The 23,502-nt window shown below is 40.3% G+C and overlaps 2 protein-coding genes across 3 annotated transcripts; both read left to right on the forward strand.

Annotated features, from left to right (window-relative positions):
- Positions 1–151: 151 nt before the first annotated feature.
- Positions 152–9,155, forward strand: SGCB (sarcoglycan beta). 2 transcript variants are annotated; one of them, XM_065634748.1, is made up of 6 exons: positions 152–257; positions 2,497–2,706; positions 3,605–3,790; positions 3,903–4,094; positions 5,316–5,447; positions 6,308–9,155. In XM_065634748.1, the coding sequence occupies exons 1-6, from the start codon at positions 237–239 to the stop codon at positions 6,509–6,511; spliced, it is 945 nt and encodes a 314-aa protein (XP_065490820.1). In that variant the 5' UTR covers positions 152–236; the 3' UTR covers positions 6,512–9,155. The 2 variants fall into 2 exon arrangements, with proteins under 2 accessions (XP_065490820.1, XP_065490819.1); XM_065634747.1 differs by lacking the exon at positions 152–257 and adding an exon at positions 793–1,001.
- A 504-nt stretch (positions 9,156–9,659) lies between these two features.
- Positions 9,660–17,403, forward strand: LRRC66 (leucine rich repeat containing 66). The gene is made up of 4 exons (XM_065634349.1): positions 9,660–10,155; positions 12,518–12,687; positions 13,248–13,578; positions 14,899–17,403. The coding sequence occupies exons 1-4, from the start codon at positions 9,660–9,662 to the stop codon at positions 17,316–17,318; spliced, it is 3,417 nt and encodes a 1,138-aa protein (XP_065490421.1). The 3' UTR covers positions 17,319–17,403.
- The last annotated feature ends 6,099 nt before the right edge of the window (positions 17,404–23,502 follow it).

Here is a 23,502-nt window from a genome sequence, read left to right on the forward strand (position 1 = left end):
CCGCTGTGGTAACGCGGCGCCGGGTGCCACGGCCGCCCATGGGCGCAGAGCCCGGCCCGGCGGGCTGCCCGGGGGAACACTCCCCGGCCGCCAGGTGGCGCCGCCAGGCGACGCGTTTCCGAAGCGGCGGTAACGACGCGCGCCACCCCGCGCCGCCGCACCGCCCGCCGCCTCCCCGCGCCGCAAGGGGGCGCCCGCGGGCGCGGCAGCACCGGCAACGGCGGCGGCAGAGGAACATGGCGGCGGCCGCCGAGCAGGTCTGTGCCCGCCGAGACACAGGCGCGGGGAGGCGGCGGGGCCGTCGCTGCGGGAGCGAGGCGGCGCCCGCGGCGAGCCGCCCGGGCCGCTGCTCCGGCCGAGGGGCGCTGCTTGAGGAGGGGGCGCTCGGGCGGGGGCGGTTGCCGGGGCTGGTTCGGTGCCAGAGTCCTCCGGGGCGGCGGCCGTGGGGCGGCGATGGCCCCCCCGTCCCCGTCGCTCCCCACCGCCCGCCCCAGCCCGGGCGGGGAGGAGCGGGGCGCGGAGGCGCTGCGGAGGCGCCGCGCTGCCCGCAGGCGTGACACGGCCGGCAAGTAGTGTCTGTTTTCGGAGTGAAGCGGTGTGGCATTTCTGCGCAGGAACGTGCCTGACTTGCGCACGCAGGCGCTTGCCGCTAGTCCGCGACGCGAGGAGCAGCTGCGCAGGGCCGTTGGTATTTATGGCAGCGCCGTGGGCCCGGGTGCAGCGCACAGCTGCGGCAGCTCAGCCGCGCCGTGTAAATAACACCGAAGCCCGGAGTCGGGCTCAGCCTCAGCGGTCTCGCATTGGAGGGAAAGCTGAATTTGTTGGAAGGGGTGTCCCTGTCACCCAGTCGGGGAGGTGGCACAGGGACTGGCAGCGCCGCCCAAGAACGGGGAGGACAGAGAGCGGTTCAAGGGCGCATCTTGTGGGAGCTTCTGCATCTCCACGGGACTTCTCATCGGAGCGAGTCCACGTACATACCCGTGCGCTGGTGTCGGCAGCAGGTAGGGAATCCCAGATTGCTGAGGAGTCCCGTACCAGCCTTGTCTCGGGGCTCAGGAAGCGCCGCCAGGCTCTGCAGGGGTGCAGCGGCAAGCGCCGCCAGGCTCTGCAGGGGTGCAGCGGCAAGCGCCGCCAGGCTCTGCAGGGGTGCAGCGGCAAGCGCCGCCAGGCTCTGCAGGGGTGCAGCGGCAAGCGCCGCCAGGCTCTGCAGGGGTGCAGCGGCAAGCGCCGCCAGGCTCTGCAGGGGTGCAGCGGCAAGCGCCGCCAGGCTCTGCAGGGATGCACCGGCAAGCGCCGTTGTAACCACAGTCTCCCAGCCCTGGTGCTGTCTTCTGTTGTGCTGCCTTTACCAGGTGAAAAAAAACTACACTGGAGTTCTCTTTCACCATCAAATCCTTTCAGGAACACACTGTCCTCAGGACAGGATACTTACTATGCTGTCGTACAAGATTTCTGTTTCCCTTTTCCCAGAGTATAGATCTCTCAGTTTTCCCTTCAATTCTGAGTTTGTGCAGGGTTACGGTGGCTTCCAGAACATCATCTAGGAAGCCCTCCATAAACCTCTTCAGGTCAAGCACCTTTCTCAATACCACTTCTTTGGAGAAGAAAACAAAAGACGTTTTTAACCATTACATGGGTATAGACACATAAAAGTGTAATAAGCTTAAGGTGCAGCTTCAACATTGGTTTCAGATGAGCAAACCTAATCCCATCAAGAAGATCAAGCCTCTTCTTTGAAGAATTGAACCCTTAAGTAGCAACCTGCTCCATTCAAGGGAGGTGGAAAAAAAATTTGGACAAAGTTTTATGACAACATATCGAAGGGTTTTTTTTCCTATGAATATCTACAAGAATTTCCTCTACATGTTAATTTGTCACATTGAAGGGATATCCCTTGCAATCTGGTCACTTCAAATGATTAAACTAAAGCTGGACTGGCCAAGGTCCCCATGCCAGCTTTGAAGCCTTATGGTATTTTTCTTAATGCTGCATGCAAGTAATAGAAGTTGAATGCAAACTCTGTGCTATCAAGTAACTGTATCCACCGCACTCCTTTTGGATAGATTGATTGAGGGTCTGTCCTGCATTAGCATGCAGGGAGCTAAAATCCTGTGTATTGGTAAGTGACCTGCAGGATTATGTCCTGTTATCGTCCCTAAGAGGTAAAATCTTGATGAAGTTCTTTACAGCTGATATTTTTTTTACTGCAACTATGTCATTAATAATTCCTACCTGCCATGTTAAAGAATACATATAAAAACATACATTGCCTGAAAATACCTTTATTTTAATTTTAGTCATAATGTTAGGAGAGATTGCAGTGGTTGTACATGTGTATTCTAAGTGCGGAGCGGCAGACTGAAATATAATACTGAATATAATGTGTAATATATTCCACTAGTTAATTCAGATGTATAATTTTTTGCATACATACATGTGTATTATTCTGGTAGATTTACATGCCTTATAACAGATAACCCATGCTTTGTATTATAGCAAAGTTCTAATGGCCCGGTGAAGAAGTCTATGCGAGAGAAGGCTGTGGAGCGCAGGAACGTTAATAAGGAGCATAACAGTAACTTTAAAGCGGGATACATTCCAATTGATGAGGACCGTCTCCATAAAACAGGCTTACGTGGCAGGAAAGGCAACTTGGCCATTTGTGTGATTGTTCTTCTTTTTATTTTGGCCATCATCAACCTTATTGTGAGTATAATACTTAGGCTGTAAGCAACATTAGGACGTATTTCATTTTGACACTTTATTAGAGGAATAAAACTTATTTCAGTGTGACTGAGAAGGACTTAGAATGCACTGAAGGAGATTTCTCATCTATCTCCTTTCTTTTTTGTTCTTTTGTAGTCTGGGCAAGATTAGATGGAAGAATCATACTAGTTCTGTCATTATTTCAGTTATCATGGCCCCAGCAAGGAGCCTACCATTTATGGAGCACAGGAGTAGGAACCTTGAAAGTGCCTCTCCATTCACAAAACTCAAACACAGCAAATGTGCTAAGTGTTATTAGTGCAGTACTAATGCATTCGGGATAAACTGTTACGCCATGAATATTTTATATATAATAACAGAGCTGCATGTGAGCATTTGGAATTAATTATCCACTGCACTCAAAACCTTCATTTTTGTAACCGCCATCTCTTCATTGCTTGATCAATGAGAAGTAATGAGTTATTTTTCATAGCATAGTTATTTTTCATCTACATCAGAAAGCGCTTTCTTATAGTTGAAGAGTAAGTATAGCCTGCGCTGAGCTACTTTGTTGAGGAAATTTGTTTAGCTTATGATACCCTACAGTTACCCTTAAACTGGAAAAATATTTAATTATGGATGTGATTTAATTTCAAATAGATATATAATACAAATTATTTTAGCTATTATTTCAGATGAGTCTAAAATACAAAATGCTTTTCATAAATGTATTCTGATGTTTGCAGCAGGAATTACACATACTAAAGTAAATACACACCTAAAGCTCACTTAAACACCAGTATTAATAACTATGTAAAATAAAACATTAATATGATACTTGTTGTGGGAAGATCCAAACAATCAAAGTAATATTTGAAAATGTGCATTTCTCTTTCAGATAACACTAGTTATCTGGGCAGTGATTCGAATCGGTCCCAATGGTTGTGACAGTATGGAGTTCCATGAGAGCGGCTTGTTGCGGTTTAAGCAAGTTTCTGACATGGGCGTTATACATCCCTTATATAAAAGCACCGTAGGAGGCAGACGTAATGAAGATTTGGTGATCACTGGAAATAATCAGCCTGTAAGTTATACCGTGAATTGAAAGTTGGCGAGCAACGCTATGGAGTTACACTCACATTATTAATAAATGTTGTATCTGAAACATCATTAACTTAATGACTTTGTTTCTTAAGATTGTGTTTCAGCAAGGAACAACCAAGCTTAGTGTGGAAAAAGACAAAACTTCTATTACCAGCGATATTGGCATGGAATTTGTTGACCCACGGACACAAAATACCTTGTTCAGCACAGACTATGAAACTCATGAGTTTCATCTGCCAAACGGAGTTAAAATCTTGAATGTACAAAAGGCCTCTACAGAGAGGGTTTGTCTCTTTTAACTACTTCTTTTTTTTTGTGAAAGCTCATTACAGAATTGCTGTAGTTGTTGAATAAGAAAAAAGTTTACTAATACAATCTTTCAAGCATAGTTAGAAATTTGACTAAACGTAGCTAAAAATGCAGCTCTGAAAACATAAATCTCCCCAAAAATCAGAACAGAAATGACATAAAAAACTGACATAATTAGATGAGTGTTAATTTGGAATACCATGCCAAGTAGGCCTGTGTGTCTTTTTATTAAGCAGTCCATTTGTTTGTACATCAATAACTGTTTCAGAAATAAAACTTCTATGAAAAGCTTCTCTGTTTCTAGTAAGAACTTACAAAAATAATTACCAGAACTTCATGTATCATTTTTTTTTCTATTAGAGAGAAATGTTAATACAATCAGATTTCACAAGTCTGAGTAAAGTGTAGAGAATAATCACAGCATTATAGGAGTTATATCAGTTCATGGCTTCCAGGTCAAACAAGTTCTTAGTTGGTTTCTACACTAAATATGCTTCATCAGAAAATTTTTAAAATCTGAATATTTGTGTGTGTACATTCAAAATGTTGATCTTCAGGTCAGACTGATGTTTCTTTCTTGCATATCATCACTTATAATAAAGGTTTTACAGACAGAGTACAGCCTGTAGTTCTTCTGTATAACATTAAGTAGAGTAGTATCAGGGCTTTTGTGGAGGGCTGAGTGTGCGTTAGGAAGCATTGAGCTGTTAACGACAAACAGAAAAGAAAATTTACTTTGCTCTTCTTTGTGCTTTCTCTGCAGGCTAATAATTCAATAGTATGCTCAAAAAAAACCCCTTTAAATACATAGGAGGAGCAGATTAAGTGAAAACAAAGGAATAAGTTTACGTAGTCACTCATAACAGCAAGCCTATATTTGCTACCAGTGTTACAAGTGTTAACTGTGTATCCCATAAAATTGTCATATGAATTGTTATTTTTTATCACAAGCAACATGTAGACATAAACTATTTTACCATTTTACCTACCTTCCAAAATTAAGTAATCCTTGTTTTCAAATGTGAATGTGGAAATGGCCAGAAGTTTTACAGGCATAATGGGAGAAGGGCAAAAAGTGCAGTGAAGGTTTTAATTAAATTGTATAGCAGTATTTTTAAGGTAATTAAAGTTAATCAGACAAACTCAAGCAGCATTTTCATTGATCTGTGATACACTTTTTTTGTTTATGTTCTCAGATTACCAGCAATGCAACCAGTGATCTAAACATTAAGGTTGATGGCCGTGCTATTGTCCGTGGAAACGAAGGTGTTTTCATCACAGGCAAAACAATTGAGTTTCGAATGGGGGGTAACATGGAACTTAAAGCAGTAAGTATTTCAAATCAGCTGGTTTTGAACAGCTTAGTTGCAAATTCAGGCTGATAATAGACTGATGTAGCTTTATATGGATTCAAATTTTATATAAAGTAGTCATGCATAAAAGTTTAGTTGCAGTCAGTGTATATAGTAAGGTTTTTAAAAGGTGGATTATTACTTTGCTGTTAATTAGCGGTTCAGTAGTTTTCAGGTAAGGATGATTTACTGCTATTAAGATGCTAAAAACCCACAATGCAATTAAAGCTGAGCTACTGGCCTCTGCACTGAAACGAATACCATTTTCTCTTCTGGATGTTTTACTGGGGACAGCAACCTTTGACAGACGAGCAGAGCACACAGGTGGGAGAACAACCTTTTGTGCTGCCGCAGCAAAATTCGCCAGCATTCATTTAAGATTTTTGGACATTGTTGAGATTGCAGAGAATATAGAGCGATGGAAAAGGTTAATAGAGGATAAAAATAGGGATACATGCGCTTTCATTTAATGTGTGAATTAATTCCGTCCATGAATTCAAACACTCCTGTTTCACATACATGTTTTTAGATTTACTGCATTTGCTAATAGGTCTGTCAAGTGAAAAGCCACACTGCTGTCTCTCTCAATATCAATCTGCCACTGGAATAGCAAAGTATGTTGCTGATTATAGTTGAGAAATTAATGGGCATTACTCACAAATTTAATTAAAAAATGAAACCTTGTCGTATGTACTTTTTTTTTTTTGTTCTGTTGATTTCTGCAGCCATCCTAATGATGTCATTGATTCATTAAACCATCTTGTTCTTTTCAAAAACAACCTACCTTGTTTAAATTAGAAGCTTTGATGTTTTGGTTTTTTTCTCTCTCTTAATAGGAAAACAGTATTATCCTGAACGGAACCGTGATGGTCAGCCCATCGCGACTGCCAAGTTCTTCTTACGGGGAACAGTTCAATAACGGCAACTGGCTGCGTTTCAAGCTCTGTATGTGTGCAGATGGGACACTGTTCAAGGTTCAGGTGACGGGTCATAACATGGGTTGTCAGACTTCTGTCAATCCGTGTGGAACCACGCACTAAAACACCAACCACTACCAGGAGAGTTCTCTCTTGCGTTTACATATATTTGTATGAAGTAATTGCATGTCTTCAAGGGTTTCTGTTTTTACAGCAGTTTATACTAACACTTATTACATAATACTTTTAAGCAAATGCTGTTACGTTCAGCGGTATTATGGCATCATCCTGTCAGCCATAACAGCGGCACCGATTCAGTAAGCTTTCAGTCTACATGCATACTGAAGTACCTTTCTGAATTGGGATCAGTAGAATATATTTAAAGAACGTGATCTTAGCAACAATCTCGATTGCCTTCAGTTGCCTATAAAGGAGCTTCTTATATTTCCCAAGACCTTGAGGGCTGCTGAGAATACAACTGCAATCTGAATTACTTCAACAGGAACGTCGATTTGTTGTTGGAAACGGATTTGCCTGGGATGGCTGAAGAGGCAAATTTTTGTCTTCATTTCTTTCCAAAGGTTGATACAATAATTTCCCCCAAATTATGTGGTTTACCATATATGTACGAAGAGAGGGGTAATGGCAGATTCACTTTAAAATATTGCATTATTTCTGCCATATATCCTCATGTAGTTAAAGAAAAAAATTATGTTAGCACAAATAATATTTGCAAATTAATATCAAGTGTGGAAATGTAACTTTAATTTTGAAATAGCCTTGCGATTATGGAAGTGTTGCTTGAGCTCCTGCTCTATTTGTGCAGTTCAGGGATTCTACAGTTGCTTAATTTATGTGAAGTATTTATAAAATGTGTTTATATTAGAAGTACATTTTTAAAAGTTGTACTTATAACTTGCTCACTACCCAAAAAAAGTATTTTCCTGGGTGTGAACAGTGTCTGAATTCAAAACGTAGTAATCTGAAGCATGACTGTAAGGAGCAGCATCTGAGATCAGATCTCCTTTTCCCCATAAATGTCAGTACTGATGTATTATTGAGAAACTCAGAATTAAATTCTGAAGTTAAACTGCGGGTCTATAATTCTTAATGTGATGGTATCAATCCTATGCCAGCAGAGTAAATTTGTGTGTCAACAGGGAAACTGTCTGTGGCAAACTGGGACCTTATAGAAACTATTACAGCTTTGTAACTGCCTTTGCAGAGGGAGGGTGTTCTGTACAAAGAATAGACCTGCTTACTGTAAGTTTCCCACTCTTCCCTCCTCATGTATTTTCTCCTGTTTAAAATAGTTTTGTTTTGCAGTAGCATCAAGTAACCTTAATAATGGAGGCCACAAAGGTGACTTTCCAAGTAGTTTTTTTACAAGTTTTTCTAGATAAGCACACACTTGTCTTCCTAACAGTTGAGCAAATGTTACATATTAACTTCAGAATTGGTGATTTGTTATGGGAAGAGAAACTATTGACCCTTGTTTTATAGCTCTCACAGTACATAAAATTCCACAAACTACAAATCAGCTCCTGCTGCAACAAGAACTTTGCATTTCAGGTCCCAGTGGCCGCATTTACTGGCAGTCAGTCTGTCCTCATGCAGGATGTGTAGAAGTGGAAGTGATTTCTAGCAGGGGATCCTTTGGTCAGGTGTTACGTTACACGGGAGCCCAGGGGTCACGTCTCCCTCGTTGCTCTACGGCAAAGCCAGATTTTGATGCTCGATAGTTGCTGGGGTTTGTGGGGGCGGACAGCAGCACTGTTCTGACAAAACCGGAATAAACAGAATAAAATGTAGCAAAAGCCATTGAATTGCACACTTTAAAGCTTATGGGAAGGTACTAACATTTTGCATACTGCCTTCATGAACTTCACAGTTTTACTGCAGTTAGTATTTATTAACCACTTCAACACACATTTTGCTGAAAACACGCACACATCTTTGCTCCTAAGTAGTGCCCCGATTAGTATCTGTTACAATTAAGAGGAGGAAATAAACTATAACATTTTTTGAATTTTCACTCTTGCTAATGGAAGTTTGTCACTTTTGTATAGGTATGTATTTTTATATATATATATATATATATATACACAAATATAAGCAGCAGCATTCTTGAAGCTGAAATAGATCTTGAAAATGACGGATACTGTCTCAGTCAGGTAGATTAGACAGGAAGAGCACAGTAAAGCTCTTTGGTTAATGCTGCTGTACCTATACTAGTATTGGGTTGTTGCTGTTATCAAGAGTTCTGTTTACAATACTGTATGCAGCGTAGCTGAGAGATGTGTCACAAAGGTACTCTTAAATCATGGTCTGGAGAATTGGTGTTGAAGTGTGGATTTTTTTGTCAAAACTTAGCAAAACCAATCATACAAATACCAAATGAAATAAATTATCAATTTGTTTGCTGCTATGTATGTATTGTTAAGATATTTTGTTGCCTTCTTTACACAGTTTGAGAAATATTGGCACCACATATGCCCTGTGGTGTACATTTATTTGTGTTTATCTTCTAACTGCCTAAGGTACGTTTTTCTATACATATTTTAAACATTGTGTGGCACCTTACTTCAGTCCCACAGATGCACTTAAGATTCTGTGTGTTTAAAGTACATTCTACATGCCTCCGTGTAAAACAACGTACATGTGAAGAGTTGTCACCATATGGAAAGGCGGTGGTTGTTTGAATAGGTGAAAGACAATTGAATTTCTCATCTTTGTTTTGAAAAGAAACAATAAATTCTAACATGCAGCTGTGGTGCAGAACTGTTATTTGTAAGAATATAGTTTCTCATTACAAATACATTGTTGTATTATTGACAGGGAAACTAGTGTTTTATTAACTGTAAGTATGAAAATCATTCCACACCTATTTGTCATTGATTGTATCTGGTGGACTTTGCTCAGTGGTAATTGTGTATGATACCTGAAGTGGAGTTCAAAAGTCTTCACTTTTGTTAGTTCACAAGTTCCTGAGAAGCTGCATTTCTTGTCCAAAGGGCTGGAAAAGAAAGAAAAGGTTTGGATTGTTTTTTTGGGGAGAGGTGGAGGGAGGGGGAAGGTTACCGGTTTATGAATGTTCATTTTGAAACATACCTAAGAGTCCAGAACTGCATGTTTAAGGCAAACCGTTGGCAAAGCTTTGAGTATTATTTGTTTGGTGCTGATTTTTTTTCATGTCAAAGTATTTCTGCTTTCTATTCAACTCTTTGTTATGCCGAACTTACCATAATTTTACATTTTATATGTAGATACTATGGATAACCTTCACTTGGGTATCATAGCTGTGATCCTTTACTTTAATCTTCCTGGATCAGTGGCAACCAAGTCGCAGTGGATTCTTCGTGACACACATCACCACTCAGCCTGCCGCTGGGATGGGGAGCTCTCAGTCAATTGTTCTTTTACCGGAATATCTGCTATTCCAGAAGACTTACCACGAACAGCAATAACAGCTGATTTTAGTTACAATAACATTACAACTTTTAAGTGCACTGATGGAAGAAATGAAGAATGGATGCTAAAACACCTGAATCTCAGTAACAACCTGATTTCTGAACTCTCCTTAACTACTTTTAGAAATTTACCTGTTTTAGAAACTCTAAACCTCAATGGTAACGCCATCCACACCCTCATGCTGGACACACATATCCCCGGACACGGGTCTAATAAGTATGGAAAAGGCTGTTGTGTCCTGCCTGCTTTGAAAGTATTGTCAGCTGAAAGAAATAATCTTAACACAGTTCCAAGAGGTAAGCACTTCAGAATCTTTAAGGACCTCACTCCAAAGGGGTAAGTTGGGTTTGGGTATGGTTCGGAACATCTTGCTGAAGTCAGAATGTGACTCTCTCATTTAGTTATGGTTAAGGTGAGAGTAAGTTACACCTGAGTGCAAATACAGAGACTGAAGCAAATGAGTTGTTTTGGATCAGTTGCGGTTTTTTATACAGTCTTTGCAATCGTAATGCCTTAACGTCAGTCAAATATAACCACATTTATCCTCTGAGAGCTCAAGCAGGCATTTTCCTTGTATAGAAAGGGAGGTAAGGATCTTCGGAAAAACACCATCCTCCACAACCCAGTCATGAACCTTAACAGCAAGAAAATTATGAATCATGAATTTCATATTACTCTTCAGAAGAAAGTCACTACTCTTAAATAAAACCTGCTCAAATTTCAGTATTTCACAAAGACAGGAAAATACATTTTGTTCAGTCAAAACAATTTTGCTCCATTCCATCAGACACCCAATGGAAGTGTCACCTTCTAGTAACAAGAGGGGGCTGCAAGTTTTCGATAAATGATTAGAAAGTGTTTGCTTGTCACTGAACTGTGCCAGACATCACAGCCTTTGTGACAGTCTCTGCCCTTGGAAACGGATGGTTCGCATTGTCCGAACAGTGTTTGAATGAAGCAGAAGCTGCAGTACAAGCAACATGATCCTATATATTGTTTGCTGAATTTAACTGATCTCTGATAACATAATCAGATTAATTAGCTCTAGATTTTGAAAATACTGGGGCAGAGTGGCCAGCAAACCAAAACCCCACTTCTCTCACAAAGTTAGTCAAAGGGAATAATTTTGTACCTACACAGGGTCCTCAAAGTTCTATTTTTCTCTTTTTTTAGATAATAATTCTCTGGCATGCAGGAAAGTGTGTTGCTTAATCATTCTGTAGTATCTGTAAGTTTTCCATATAGACAGTATAGAAAAGCTTACATTATACAATACATTGATGCAGATTTTGTTTTGATATATAACTATACATTATAGGATACCTCAGTGGGTCAGACAGATCAACTCTTTTCTGTAAGAGATTCAGTTTTTAGACGTTCAAAGTCAAATTGCTATGCGTCAGCCCACCATACTCCAAGTTATACTTAAATCCCATAATAATTTAAATGCATCCTCAGAGCTATTTTCCCTCCTCTGAAATACTTCACTAACATTCTAGTCTGTAGCCCTGTAAAAAACCACAAACTGAAGTGCTAAAGCCGAGGGCTTTGGCCACAGAGAAACCCTTCTCACAGCCTCCACCCCGCACCGGGGGCTGGTTTTGGCACCAATTTAGCTCCAGCGAAGCACCCAAACAACTCTTCATGCAGGTGCAAGGAAGAATTGATGAACTGCCAGAACTTCTGAATGCCTGTCCTATCACCTACCTCTAGTTTTACAGCAGGGATGAATCATTCTCTCTGCTTTTCACAATAAACAATAATCCCAAAGATGAATAACTCAGCAAACAGAACAGCAAACTGGAACAAGAGATTTCCAGTAAGCCAGATGACACCAAGGGCAAAAATTTTAAGGAGAACTAGTAGCTTCTCAACAGTGCTTTATGATCAAAAATCAGTTTAGAGTGACATTCAGGTGTTACAAACTGTGGCGATGCTGAGTGTTCAAGTGCCTGGGACTTATAGGCTGGCGCTCTGGAGCTGCCTGCACAGCACCTAAGAAAAATGAGGTGTCTCCAGCATTCAAAAGGGCGACTTAAGCAAGACAGGTGCTGTCGTAACCAAGATATGCTGAAGAATATACTATCATGCTTGATAATTCACAGGCAGACTGGCATAAGCGACATGTTTTTGCTTTCAGTCAAGTTTACATCCTATGAATATGGCTCAAATAATTCCACGTATGAAAAAAAAACCCGTGAACCTGCAGATGGCAATGAATAGGAGATATTGTATCACATTTTGCATCTCCGTCTTTTATTTACAATTAATGTATTTGGATTTTCTAAACTGAGTGTATTCCACCCTTTTCACACTTCTTTCCTGCCTCCAGTTCTCCAGAGAAGCGTGACCCAAGTGCAGAGATCACAGTCAGAATAATTCTAATAGCACAAAGGAATGTTACTGCCTTTATGGAGATGTGCATTTCCAAAACATGTGTTGATTGTGAATATATTACGTGCCTGCTGTTGATGCTACACAACTTTTAGAACAGGACAACCACTGAATATGGAAAGCCTGGTAGCTCCTCAAACCCTGCAGCTATTCATTGAAATAGGCAGGAATGGAAGGAATTTTGTCGCAAAGAATTTTACAAAGCCACTTGACACACCTGGTAAGACATGACCATGAAATGTGAAATAGTTTTGTTCTTCCTAGGACTAGGCCTGCTGCCATCTCTACAAAGTGTCCATTTGTCATCCAACGGCATACGACAGATTGGGCTGAGGGATTTTCAAAACTGTTCACAGCTGAAGGACATCGACTTGCAAAACAACAAGATAACTAAAATTCATCCAGATGCCTTCAGGGATCTCAACAAATTACAGGTGGTAAAGCGAAATTACTTGCAACCATTCCAATGTTTTGTGTTAATCACTATTAAATATATTAATTATCAACTATTCAGCATTATTATTTTGGTCTTTGATTATTATGTTAGTATACAATTATAAAAACTAAAGCAAATGGTGAAAATAATCATTACTTGTTTATAATATATATTTGCTTTTCATATATAGGGAAACAGACAGACTTGTAAATATACAAAATATAACAATGCATTCATCATTTATCTATGCCACAAACCAACCCATAACTGGCTTAAACACACACACGTCCTTTTCTACCCCATCCCTTCCATGGCGAGAGCCCTGCAGCTTCCCATTCACACAGGGGTAGTCTACAACAGGACAATTTAAGTATACCACAATTTAAACTTTTCATTTAAATTAAAGACCTTAGAACAGTATTCTTGAAATCCTAACCAGACATATTGTTCCCGTAACTGCAAAAGTTATTGTATACTAAAATAAATGTTATTGTTGACATCGCAATTAGGATTCCATCATAAGGCTTATCAAATTCATTCTGAATTATTTCCAAATAGGTCGTGGATCTCCGTGAAAATGCTCTGACAACCCCTCTACTACAGGTATTCATCAGTTTGAACTTCTTTCAACTTGAAGTGGATTTGTCAAGCAATGCCTGGATATTTAACTGCAGACTAAATGCTTTCAAACATTTATTGCATTTTCTTTTTGACTCCGCGAGGAAAAAATGGAGGATTTCATACAATAAATCTGCCAACAACTCACAGAAACCTCTGTTATATCTTTCAAGTTCCCATTTAAACTGCAGTGACGGTGTTTTGCTCAAGCGGGCTGCAATCCCAATGGGGAAGACATCTGTGTTAAACTGTGACCTGGACACCGCAAGGGGTACGTAAAACAAGGGGCTCTATCCATATGCTGCTAAAATCCAAATGCATGCAGAATGATCAAAGAAATCTGGTTTAAGAAGTAGATTTTTAAAGGTACTGTTTAAAAATAACTGAACAACAATTTAACATAGAAACTATTTCATTAGAAAGTGGTATACCAGTTAGGATATTTGAAAGTCATAAAAAAGTATCCATCCTCTTCCTTAATTAAACTAGTAAGCAATGCCAAATTACACACAGCTAAATTTCAATAAGTAGCATGTTACAAATTTATCAGTTAATTCTGGAATGCAAACAAAAGACAGAATAGTGGGGTGGCACTTCTGGGGCATGTAGAAAACTGAGAAGGATACAATAGTGTTTCTAGTGTTCAGTTACAGCAAAATGAAAGTTTATTTGCGAGGAAAAGGATTTATATTTCTTCTGAAAAACTACACCTAGTATAGCACACAGCGCACTTAAGAAATTCATTCACCACTTACAGTTAATACAGAACACAAAAGAGTATTTGTCATGTGCCATAAGGCAAAACCATTTAATGGACTAGCAGCACTTTGAGATGGGAAGGTTTTCTGCCCAGAACACTCTGTCCCCAAAGCAAAATACCCCGGGTCTATCAGAAATGCCACCTGCTTTGTCTATTAACAAGGAAAGTCAAGAAAACTCTGATCATGGGATTAAAATCAGCACAGTGGATGGCACCAAACCCAAACCAGGAACACGAGCAGATCCAAAAGCAAAGGTGTACATACAGCCCTGAAAAGCACTCCAAAAGGCAGCAAGCAGCTGGGGCCTACAGTAGCTCAAGTTTGGTACAATATAGATACAAACACCCTTGGTTTTCAAACCTTTCTGAGGTAGTCAAAGCAGTAACTACAGGTCAATAACGGTGGCTGAAACACTGACGGTTCAGTAGTGAAGTTGTGTCTCACAGCTGCACGCGTGAGCACGGCCATGCTGGAGAAGGGCTGGCTGGAAACAGGCACCTCGCACGAGGGAGAGCAGAGGATGTTTCACTATCACCCAGAACATACTTAGATAATTTCAGTGGCCTCGTCCCTCACCCACACCATTCTTCTTGTGAAGTCTGCTATGAAGACCCCACCTGTCCTGCATTTTAAATGTGTGTGGGGTGAAATAGATGATGGTTTAACAGATACTTGGTATTATGTCAAATGACTATGGATGGATAAAAAGAAAATGGATTTTATACTAAATAGTTTAAATTATCAAAGATAGGTCAGAGTATGTCCTTACAGAAATAACTTGTGAATCAAGTATCCTATAAAGATTAAATTTGTATTTTGTTTTATTTCAGGTAATGGAGTCTCTTGGTGGACGCCAAAAGGCAGAATTTCAAAAGATAACAATCTTCCTCATGTGACACTGGATAATATGAATAATTTAGTAATATACAATGCTGAGAAAACTGCTGAAGGGTTATATTTGTGTATTCTTAATACAACAAAGAAGAAATATCTCATGTACAACCTACAGGTGAAAGAAAGTGTTTCAACATTTTTGATTAGAAGAGCCCGGGACACTAACAGTGTTTTTAGAAAAGAACGAACAGAACAAGACTTTGCATTGGCCGTCAGCCTCTCGGTGCTCATTACATTTGTTTGTGCTTTTTGTCTGGGTGCTTTTGCCAGACCCTACCTTGTGAGCCTGGGGAGGCTCATGCACAGGAACAAAAATTCAAGTTCAGAACACACTTATTCTAATCAAGCTTTTTCAGATGAAACCTTGCACAGAGAGCACTCTGCAAGCCAACCAACAAATACCCAGACTAATTTGTTCATTTGTGATGAGAATTCTTCAAGAAACACATACGTCAGTCCTATAGAAACTTCTACTTTGTATGAAAATGTCACTGATAGCAGTGTACATGCACCAAATACTGAAGACTACCAGAAGCAAAGCAACGAGGTCAATGTGAAAAAAAGCCCTGTGTTTTCGGACATCAAAACTAGTACCAGCAATGATGAAAATGTAAATGTTGATGATAACGGACTATTTTCTGCAAGGATAGATTACAAGAACATCAATGAAGTAACGCCAAGAAAGTTAATGAGTAATGACATTTCATTACAGGAAGATGCAAAATATGCAAATAATGAAGACTGGGAGAAGAGCAGGTTCCCTCCCATACCCAGGAGACTGAACACCGACTCGTACTCAAATCACACCAACTCTTCAGATTTCGGTTTATCTTTCACAGGAGGCACCAGCTGTCCGTTCCCCACCATACAAACACAGGCAGTTGCACAAGAGCCCAGCAGCAGCAAAGTGAGCACCAACTCTGCCCTGCTGCAGTCTGAAATTTCAGCAGGTATATTTGGCGACAGTTCTTCAGATGAAGGGACTCCATTCACAATGAGCGACTGCAGTTCTTTAGCAGACTTCGAACTGGAAGAACCTGGTGTTAGCGACAACCTGCCAGCCTGTCAGTCGTTACTAGTTGGGGCTGATAGGAACAGTGGAACTGCGAAGTTCTCAACACTTCCTGAGTCTCCAAACGTTGATGCTGAACTTCAGCATATTGGGAAAACTGAAGACAAAAACAATGCGTATTTTGAAACCACTATTAATTACAGATCAGATACTATCATGCCTGAAACAGCATCACCTCATGCTGATACATGTAGTGACCACGCAAGCATGCCAGATTCAGACACAATTAGCTCTTCAAGTCAAGAAGTTCTTGATACATTTGAATATTTCACCAACCCAGAGTCAACAATACAAAACTCCATTTCTGATTCTCTCCACAAACAAAATATAGACTTTAGTAAAATGTTACTTTCCTTAAAACATTTTCCCACAAGTGACACAGATACAGAGAACTCTCCTGAAGAAGCAGAATTGCAGCCGTATTGGTTTCCCACTGAACCTCAGCATTCCCTCAGATTCAGTCCCACCGAACAAAAAGAAAATGCACTAGAGAGAAGTCCAGATGAGCACATAGGTGGGATCTCCTCTGAAAAGAATCATGGTGAAGCAGCCATTACCTTAAGAAGGAAGACGGGTACATCTGAGGATGATGATTTTATTTTTGCTCCCATTGACACTGGTTTGAATGAAATTGTTAAAAAAACATCACTACTGCATTCCAGCAATGAGTCATCTCTTCAATCTCTGCCTGAACACACAACTGAAGAACATTTTATGGTTATTACAGAGACAGAAAACTTGTTACCACAGGGGAAGCAGGTGAATACAACTAAGGCCTGTGCAGATAAAATGCAAAGAGGTTTAAATGAGAAAGACTGCAATGGATGCACAGAATTACAGGATACTAGCGACTGCCCTCCGCCCAAAGAAACGCAGGCTTGCAATGCGATGGCAGATTTCCTGCACCTTCACTCTTCTGGGAAACCGCAATCAAACACAGAAGATTGTTTCCAGCTGGATCAGAGTGACAAGGATGCGTATTCCTTCTCACTCCCACAAGACTTCTTCAATGACAGCACACGATACAGTCCATGTTCATTCCCACAAAAGACTGCAGGAGATCCAATCTGCAAAAGCACCGATTCTAGCGAGGCGGAGGATGACGCTACTTTGACAGGACAGGAGAACAGTTCTACAAAAGCTGTCAACCTCCAAAATTCAAGTGAAAAGCTCAGTCAGAAAAGTCAGACCCATTTAGGACAGGGACAGTTTTTTGTTAAGAAGAAGAGAGCCTTTGATGGATTTGCTAATATTTTGCAAAGCAGAACAAACTTCAATAGTTGAGACGTAAGAGTGTAATACTAAGCTCCCACAGTGTTTAAGTCATACAGTAGCTGCAAAGAAACCAATCGTGTCTTAAAATGAAATTTGTGACTTATCAATAACTGTTAAATACCATGGTTGGTTGGGGTTTGGTGGTTGGGGTTTTGGTTTTTGTTTTCGTGGGTTTTGGTTGTGGTTTTTTTCTTTTCCCTCAGTACGACTATCTACCTACCTTTAACTTCAGAAATGCAAGTTGTGGAACTAGACTTAACAATGAGATGTATAATATAAAGCCTGGATGCATCCAATTTAGAAACACCGTAACTCCAAAGGGTAATTCAGACCAGAAGCCATGGACTTGTGTTTAGAAGGGCACTTGTAAAAAACAAAAATAGACTTTATGAAAAACAACTCACAGATACTCAAATGAGTAAACTACTCAGTAGTTGTAATTATTAAGCTATTGCTAAGTTATAATAATATTTTTTACTTTCTCATTATTGTTGGTACTAAGATATTCAGTTCCCTTAGAATTTGCCACTGATAAACACTGTTTTATTTCTCTCTGTATAAAATACATGTAACACTGAAACTATTATTACATTATTGCTATTCTTGTGTTTTCCTATGGGACTTGCCCCGTACAGTGAAATAGTACATATTACTGTCTTCTGCTTTTTGAACTAAATTTGTGGATTAGAAGTCTCTGAATTCCTAGTTTTGCAAAGACAGGTAAAATCCAAGAAGTATTCCATTACAGTAAAAAAATTACTCTTTAACTTGGCAAGACGGAGTAATGCAACTCTTCTTTCCCAAAGGATGTGAACAGAATTCAAACCTTGCAGAAAAGCCATTTACGGAGATCCAGCTACTGACGGGCGATCACCTGCAGTTTGCAGATGTGATGACATGCGCAGAGTAATTAAAAAAAAAAAAAGACAACCTACTACTACTAAGCTATAATTCTCTACAAAAAAGGCTCCTATAGCCACTTCAGAATTTTACTGAGAGGGGCAAATCAAGAGCAGCTCAAAACTGCTGTATTAGAGTATCAATAGCTTGATATGCAGTAACTTTTTCAAAGCAAAAAGATAACAAATGTTAAACAATTTTTTCTCTGAATATGGCCCAAGGCCCTTTTAACATACACAGAATCATTGATGTAGTCCTTGAAGGGGAACGGTCACGAAGGGGAACAGGCCCAGGTTCCCCAAAAACGCAGGAGGCTGGCCAGCAGCTCTGTGAAAACTGAGATGAAGACACCATCAATTCACTAAAAACTCCAAACAGAAGGAAAACATTTCATTTCCATCAGATGAGGAGCAAGTCCAATGGCACGATACGTTTTTGAAACTATATGTAAAGAGAAAGCTAGGAAAGAACAAAGAGATGCTGACAGAAGCTAATCTTTTTTTTAGCTTCACGTACTTGGAACTAAAAAAAATCATGTACTGCAAAAAACTTAAAAGACGCAAGTAAAAGCAGCTAAAGGAGACCAGTGCTGATACTATTTGATCTTTTGAAAAATGTTTTCTTTAGTGTCTTGAGTTCCTTTTCAAGAATTGCTTTACACATCTAGTGTCACAATTATCAGTTATACATTTACTGAGCCAAGTCACCTACTCTTGGATCTCCTATTGGCCTGTTTGTTGTTGGGGTTTTTTGCGGTGCAGTTTCTTGGTGGGGTTTTGTTGTTGTTGTCTGGGTTTTGTTTTCGTTATTGTTTCTCGCCAATTGTCTCAAAATATGTAACACAGCTCAAAATAGCTTCTATGGCAGTTTCAGGCAGGTGTTTCATGAATTTGATTTAGGTCACCACAGTATTTGCGAATAACTACTCAGTAACATCTGCAGTTCAATTACAAGCAACCTGCTGTCATTCACACAGATCTTCTTGCTTTCCAATTAGTTCTTCAAAGATTTCTGTTCTTTTTGCTCCAGTACTCAGTGATACCTAAACCAATAACTAAGAAGTTATTTTTAAGAGTTGGTACTGGGTTCATTCTTTCAGTAGAAGTCTGCTCAGGAACAAAGGATGAAATAATCTTCTGAATAAATGGATCATTTGTCATCAAATTATTCATGAGTTTAAGGGTCTGGGTTTTTTTCTGGTTTTCAAACACAGGAAAAGATTTTACACATTTAACTGTCCAGAATTGTTCATGAAGTCTGAGTAGACAAGAACTAAGTGACAAAACACTAAAATCTGCAAAAATCACAGCATTCCCAGAAATGCTAAAAACACAGTAACTCTAAAATAAAGTGTGTTTCTCAGTACAAGTCATTCCTTAACTATATATATGCCTGTAAATGTTATACCCTGTTCTTCTGCAATTTTTCTCTCCTAATCCCCACATAGCCTCAATACTCATGTAATGCCTTAGCTTCTCTTGAATTTAAGGCTGCTGTTTTCAGAGAACAGTATGTAACATAAAAAACAACTGGGTTTAGAGGCTGTAAGTAAAGAACCACGTAATTTTTGCATGATTCTTCATAGGAACAGCTACATAGCTGCTAGGAGCAGAAAACAGAACAGTGTTTCCTCAACACCAGCACTTTTCTCAGGACCCATAACCAGCTCATTATAAAGCTCATTACACACAGAAGTTACTTGTGGCCAAAGAAACTTTAAAAATGGAATATATAAAAAAGTACAGACACATTCTTTATAGCATGTGTAAGGTTTCAAACACCATGTTGACAGACCTCTCCAACATGTGTTACCTTTTGGCTGTGCCATCTGCTAACAAGTTAAGAAACCCAACTACATAAGCAAGACAATTCATGGATCGTGGGGAAAAAAAATGTTTGAGTGGCTCTATCGATGTCTCATACACAACAATGTTTTGTCATTTGTTTCTGGTACCATTCAGCAGGCTTTCAAAATATGTACTGGAAAACTATTTTCTCATCTTTTTTCTGACCATGGGAATGCTGCAGTGGCGATGCTGACTGTACACAACTTGTGAGAAGCTGCAGCTTTTCTAAGCCTCCCTTTATGCCATAAAGTTAGAGGAAAAGGTTATTTGCTGTTCTCATCAGAGAAAGTAAATTTGCTCCTTCATCAGGGGATTTTTAACATGGGACAAAGCATCCCATTCAACTGTCAGAACACTGATGTTCTGTCTCAAACTCACCTTCAGATTTCTGCCTAATCTTGCAGCTTTCCTTTGCTACTGATGACTCCAGACACTCCAGTTATCACCTGTTCATTCAAACCCACTCAGCTGCTTCTCCTTCATGTTAGTTCCTCACTTCATTAGCAATTGCTCTTAAAGTTAATACAAAACCTTTTGTCATTTTGTGTGGCTTCCAAGCAGTACTCTTCACACTCCTCTCCATGCATCCTATTTCTCCATGCCTTTCTCTATACAATATCTATAGAGTCCCCCACTCACCGACTCCTTCTGAGATTTTATCTGCTCACTTTGCTTTACATTTCAGCTGATATCAATCCACTATCTTGCTTGCACTGAAAACTTCACTAGTTCAGCTGCTTTGGTCACTGAGAATTTTCTAGAATACCTGTACTAGTACAACTAGTACCAGTCACAGTTATAGGGGTTTAAGTGTAAATTATACAGACACCACCATGGGTTTTTTTCCCCTGCACAGAAGTCCCAGCCTTCACCACCAATATGAAAGTAAAGATGAACAGCATGTCTAGAATGGGCTCTGCATTACAATATTCTAATTGTAACATAAAATATTATTTAAAGTTGAATGTATTTAAGTCAAGAGCCTTAGGACTGGTAGCTCACATAGTGCAAAATATATTAAAAATATTCTTGTGAAATCTGTCTTACATGTGTTCTTTATTATCTTTGCCAGCTTTTAAGTCTGTTTCCTATTCAAGACCAGATTTGTAACTCTGCAAGCAATACAAAGTCATAAGATTAACTAATGGCTCCTTTAAGAACTAAATTTGTGAATGTACTATGGACATTTAGGCTGTAATTTTCATGTCTTATTGCTAGCAGCTTTTCTGCTACTCTGTTTAGATACTATCGCTTCTGCTTTAAAAAGATCAACATGACAGCTCATTATGAGTCGAGTAACTGAAAAATTCTCTAGCAAGGTAAAAACCCAACAGAACTTCGGATTAGAATATCACCACATTTAAATACTACTAGACTGGTCTCCTTTTCCAGGATTACATTTGAGTAATTTAGAAAATTTTCTTTAGCATGTGCTTTTAGAAATCACAGAATGGCCAAGGTTGGAAGAGACCTCTGGAGGTCATCTGGTCCAACCCCCTGCTCAAGCAGGGTCAGCCTGAGCAGGCTGCCCAGGACCATGTCCAGACAGCTTCAGAACATCTCCAAGAATGGAAACTCCACCTCCTCCCTGGGCAACCTGTGCCAGTGCTCGGTCACCCTCACAGTGAAAAAGTGTTTCCTGATATTCAGAGGGAATCTCCTGTGTCTCAGTCTGTGTCCATTGTCCCTGGTCCTGTCACTGGACACCAATGAAAAGTCTGGCTCCATCTTCTTTACAGCCTCTCTTCAGAGTTATATACATTATTAAGATCTCCCCCAGCACCTTCTCTTCTCCAGGCTGAGCAGTCCCAGCTCCCTCAGCCTCTCCTCAGAGGAGAGATGCTCCAGTCCCTTCATCATCTTTGTGGCCCTTTGCTGGACACTCTCCAGTATGTCGGGGTGTTTCTGGTACTGGGGAGCCTAGAAGAGGACACAGGACTCCAGGTGTGACCTCACCAGTGCTGAGTAGGTGGGAAGGATCACCCACCTTGACTTGCTGGTAGTACTTTGTCTAACACAGACCAGGATACTATTCGCCTTCTTAGCAGCAAGCGCAGGTTGCTGGCTTATCTTCAAATTGGTGTCCACCAAAAACCCCAGTCTCCATCAAGCTGTTTTCTAACTGGGCAGCCCCCAGTGTCTACTGGTGCCTGGGGTTGTTCCTTCCCAGGTGCAGGTCTCTGCACTTCTCCTTGGGGAAGTTCATGAGGTTCCTGCCAGCCCATTTCTCCAGCCTGTGGAGGTCCCTCTGGATGGCAGGATGACCCTCTGGTGTATCAGCCATTCCTCCCAGTTTAGCGTCATCAGCAAACATGCTGAGGGTACACTCTGCTCCACCATCCAGGTCATTAATGAAGATACTGAAGAGGACTGGACGCCACGGTACACCACTAGCCACTGGCCTCCAACTAGACTTTGTACTGCTGACCGTCGTGCCCTGTGCCCAGCCATTCAGCCAGTTTTCCATTCAACTCACTGCCTGCGCATCCAGCCCACATGTCACAGTTTTTCTATAAGGACCTCATGGGTCAAAAGCCTGTTTCAAAATGAGCAGGTGATCATGCTTCTTGTAGAATTTTAACATACATTCCTGCTCAAATTGACTCTTTTTGTTAAAGCTTCCATATTACAATACTGTTTTACACCCACACACCCCCCATTTGAAACACTCCTGTTTCCAACAAAGTTTAAAATACTGATTTGCCGTACTATTGGAAATAAGGATGACAAGATTGTACATAGAAGTTCTCTGCTACTAAATGATAAAGGTTGCCAGCTGACATGATGCATGTTCAGCTATGAGGATTTCTGAAGAATGAATCACAGAAGTCTGAAGTCAGTTGCTGAAACCAACACAAATACTGTTTATTTGTGGGATGCCATTTTACATCAATACCAGCAAAAGACTTAAAAAAAAATAAAATAAAATCAACTGAATGAACTCATGTTAGGTGGCATAACAGTATTGTCGTCAGGTTGTGAGTAACAGGAGTTTAGCACACCTTATGTATGTAATAGGCAAATAACTAAGACATAAAGCATTCACATTTACAGGTTAACTGCTGTTCCTGCAACAGCAGTGTCAGTAGGTACTATTTTGTGACATGTATACACACAGAGAGGGAAAAAAAATATTAAAAAAAAAAATCAAGCCAAGTTTTGGTCTCAATTACAGACAAACTATTTAGTTGGTGGATGGATTCTATACACTTTTACAGCAATATGAAAGGACAAAAATCTAAGGCCTAGAAAGAGGTATTTTAGCAGTTATAATTAAAACCAGGGCACAAGCCAACCTTTAAAGCTGTCTACATGAATTCCAAGAGTATTAAACAATCTGTTAGACTTGTGACCAAGGGTCAACAGAAATCTGGGAAAATGTTAACACAACTCAAGTCCATTCCTTCCCCTCCAGAAAAGTAACTTCGGAACATAACGAAGTAGCA

Source organism: Caloenas nicobarica, chromosome 4 (genome assembly GCF_036013445.1).
Source record: "Caloenas nicobarica isolate bCalNic1 chromosome 4, bCalNic1.hap1, whole genome shotgun sequence".
Classification (NCBI taxonomy): Eukaryota; Metazoa; Chordata; class Aves; order Columbiformes; family Columbidae; genus Caloenas; species Caloenas nicobarica.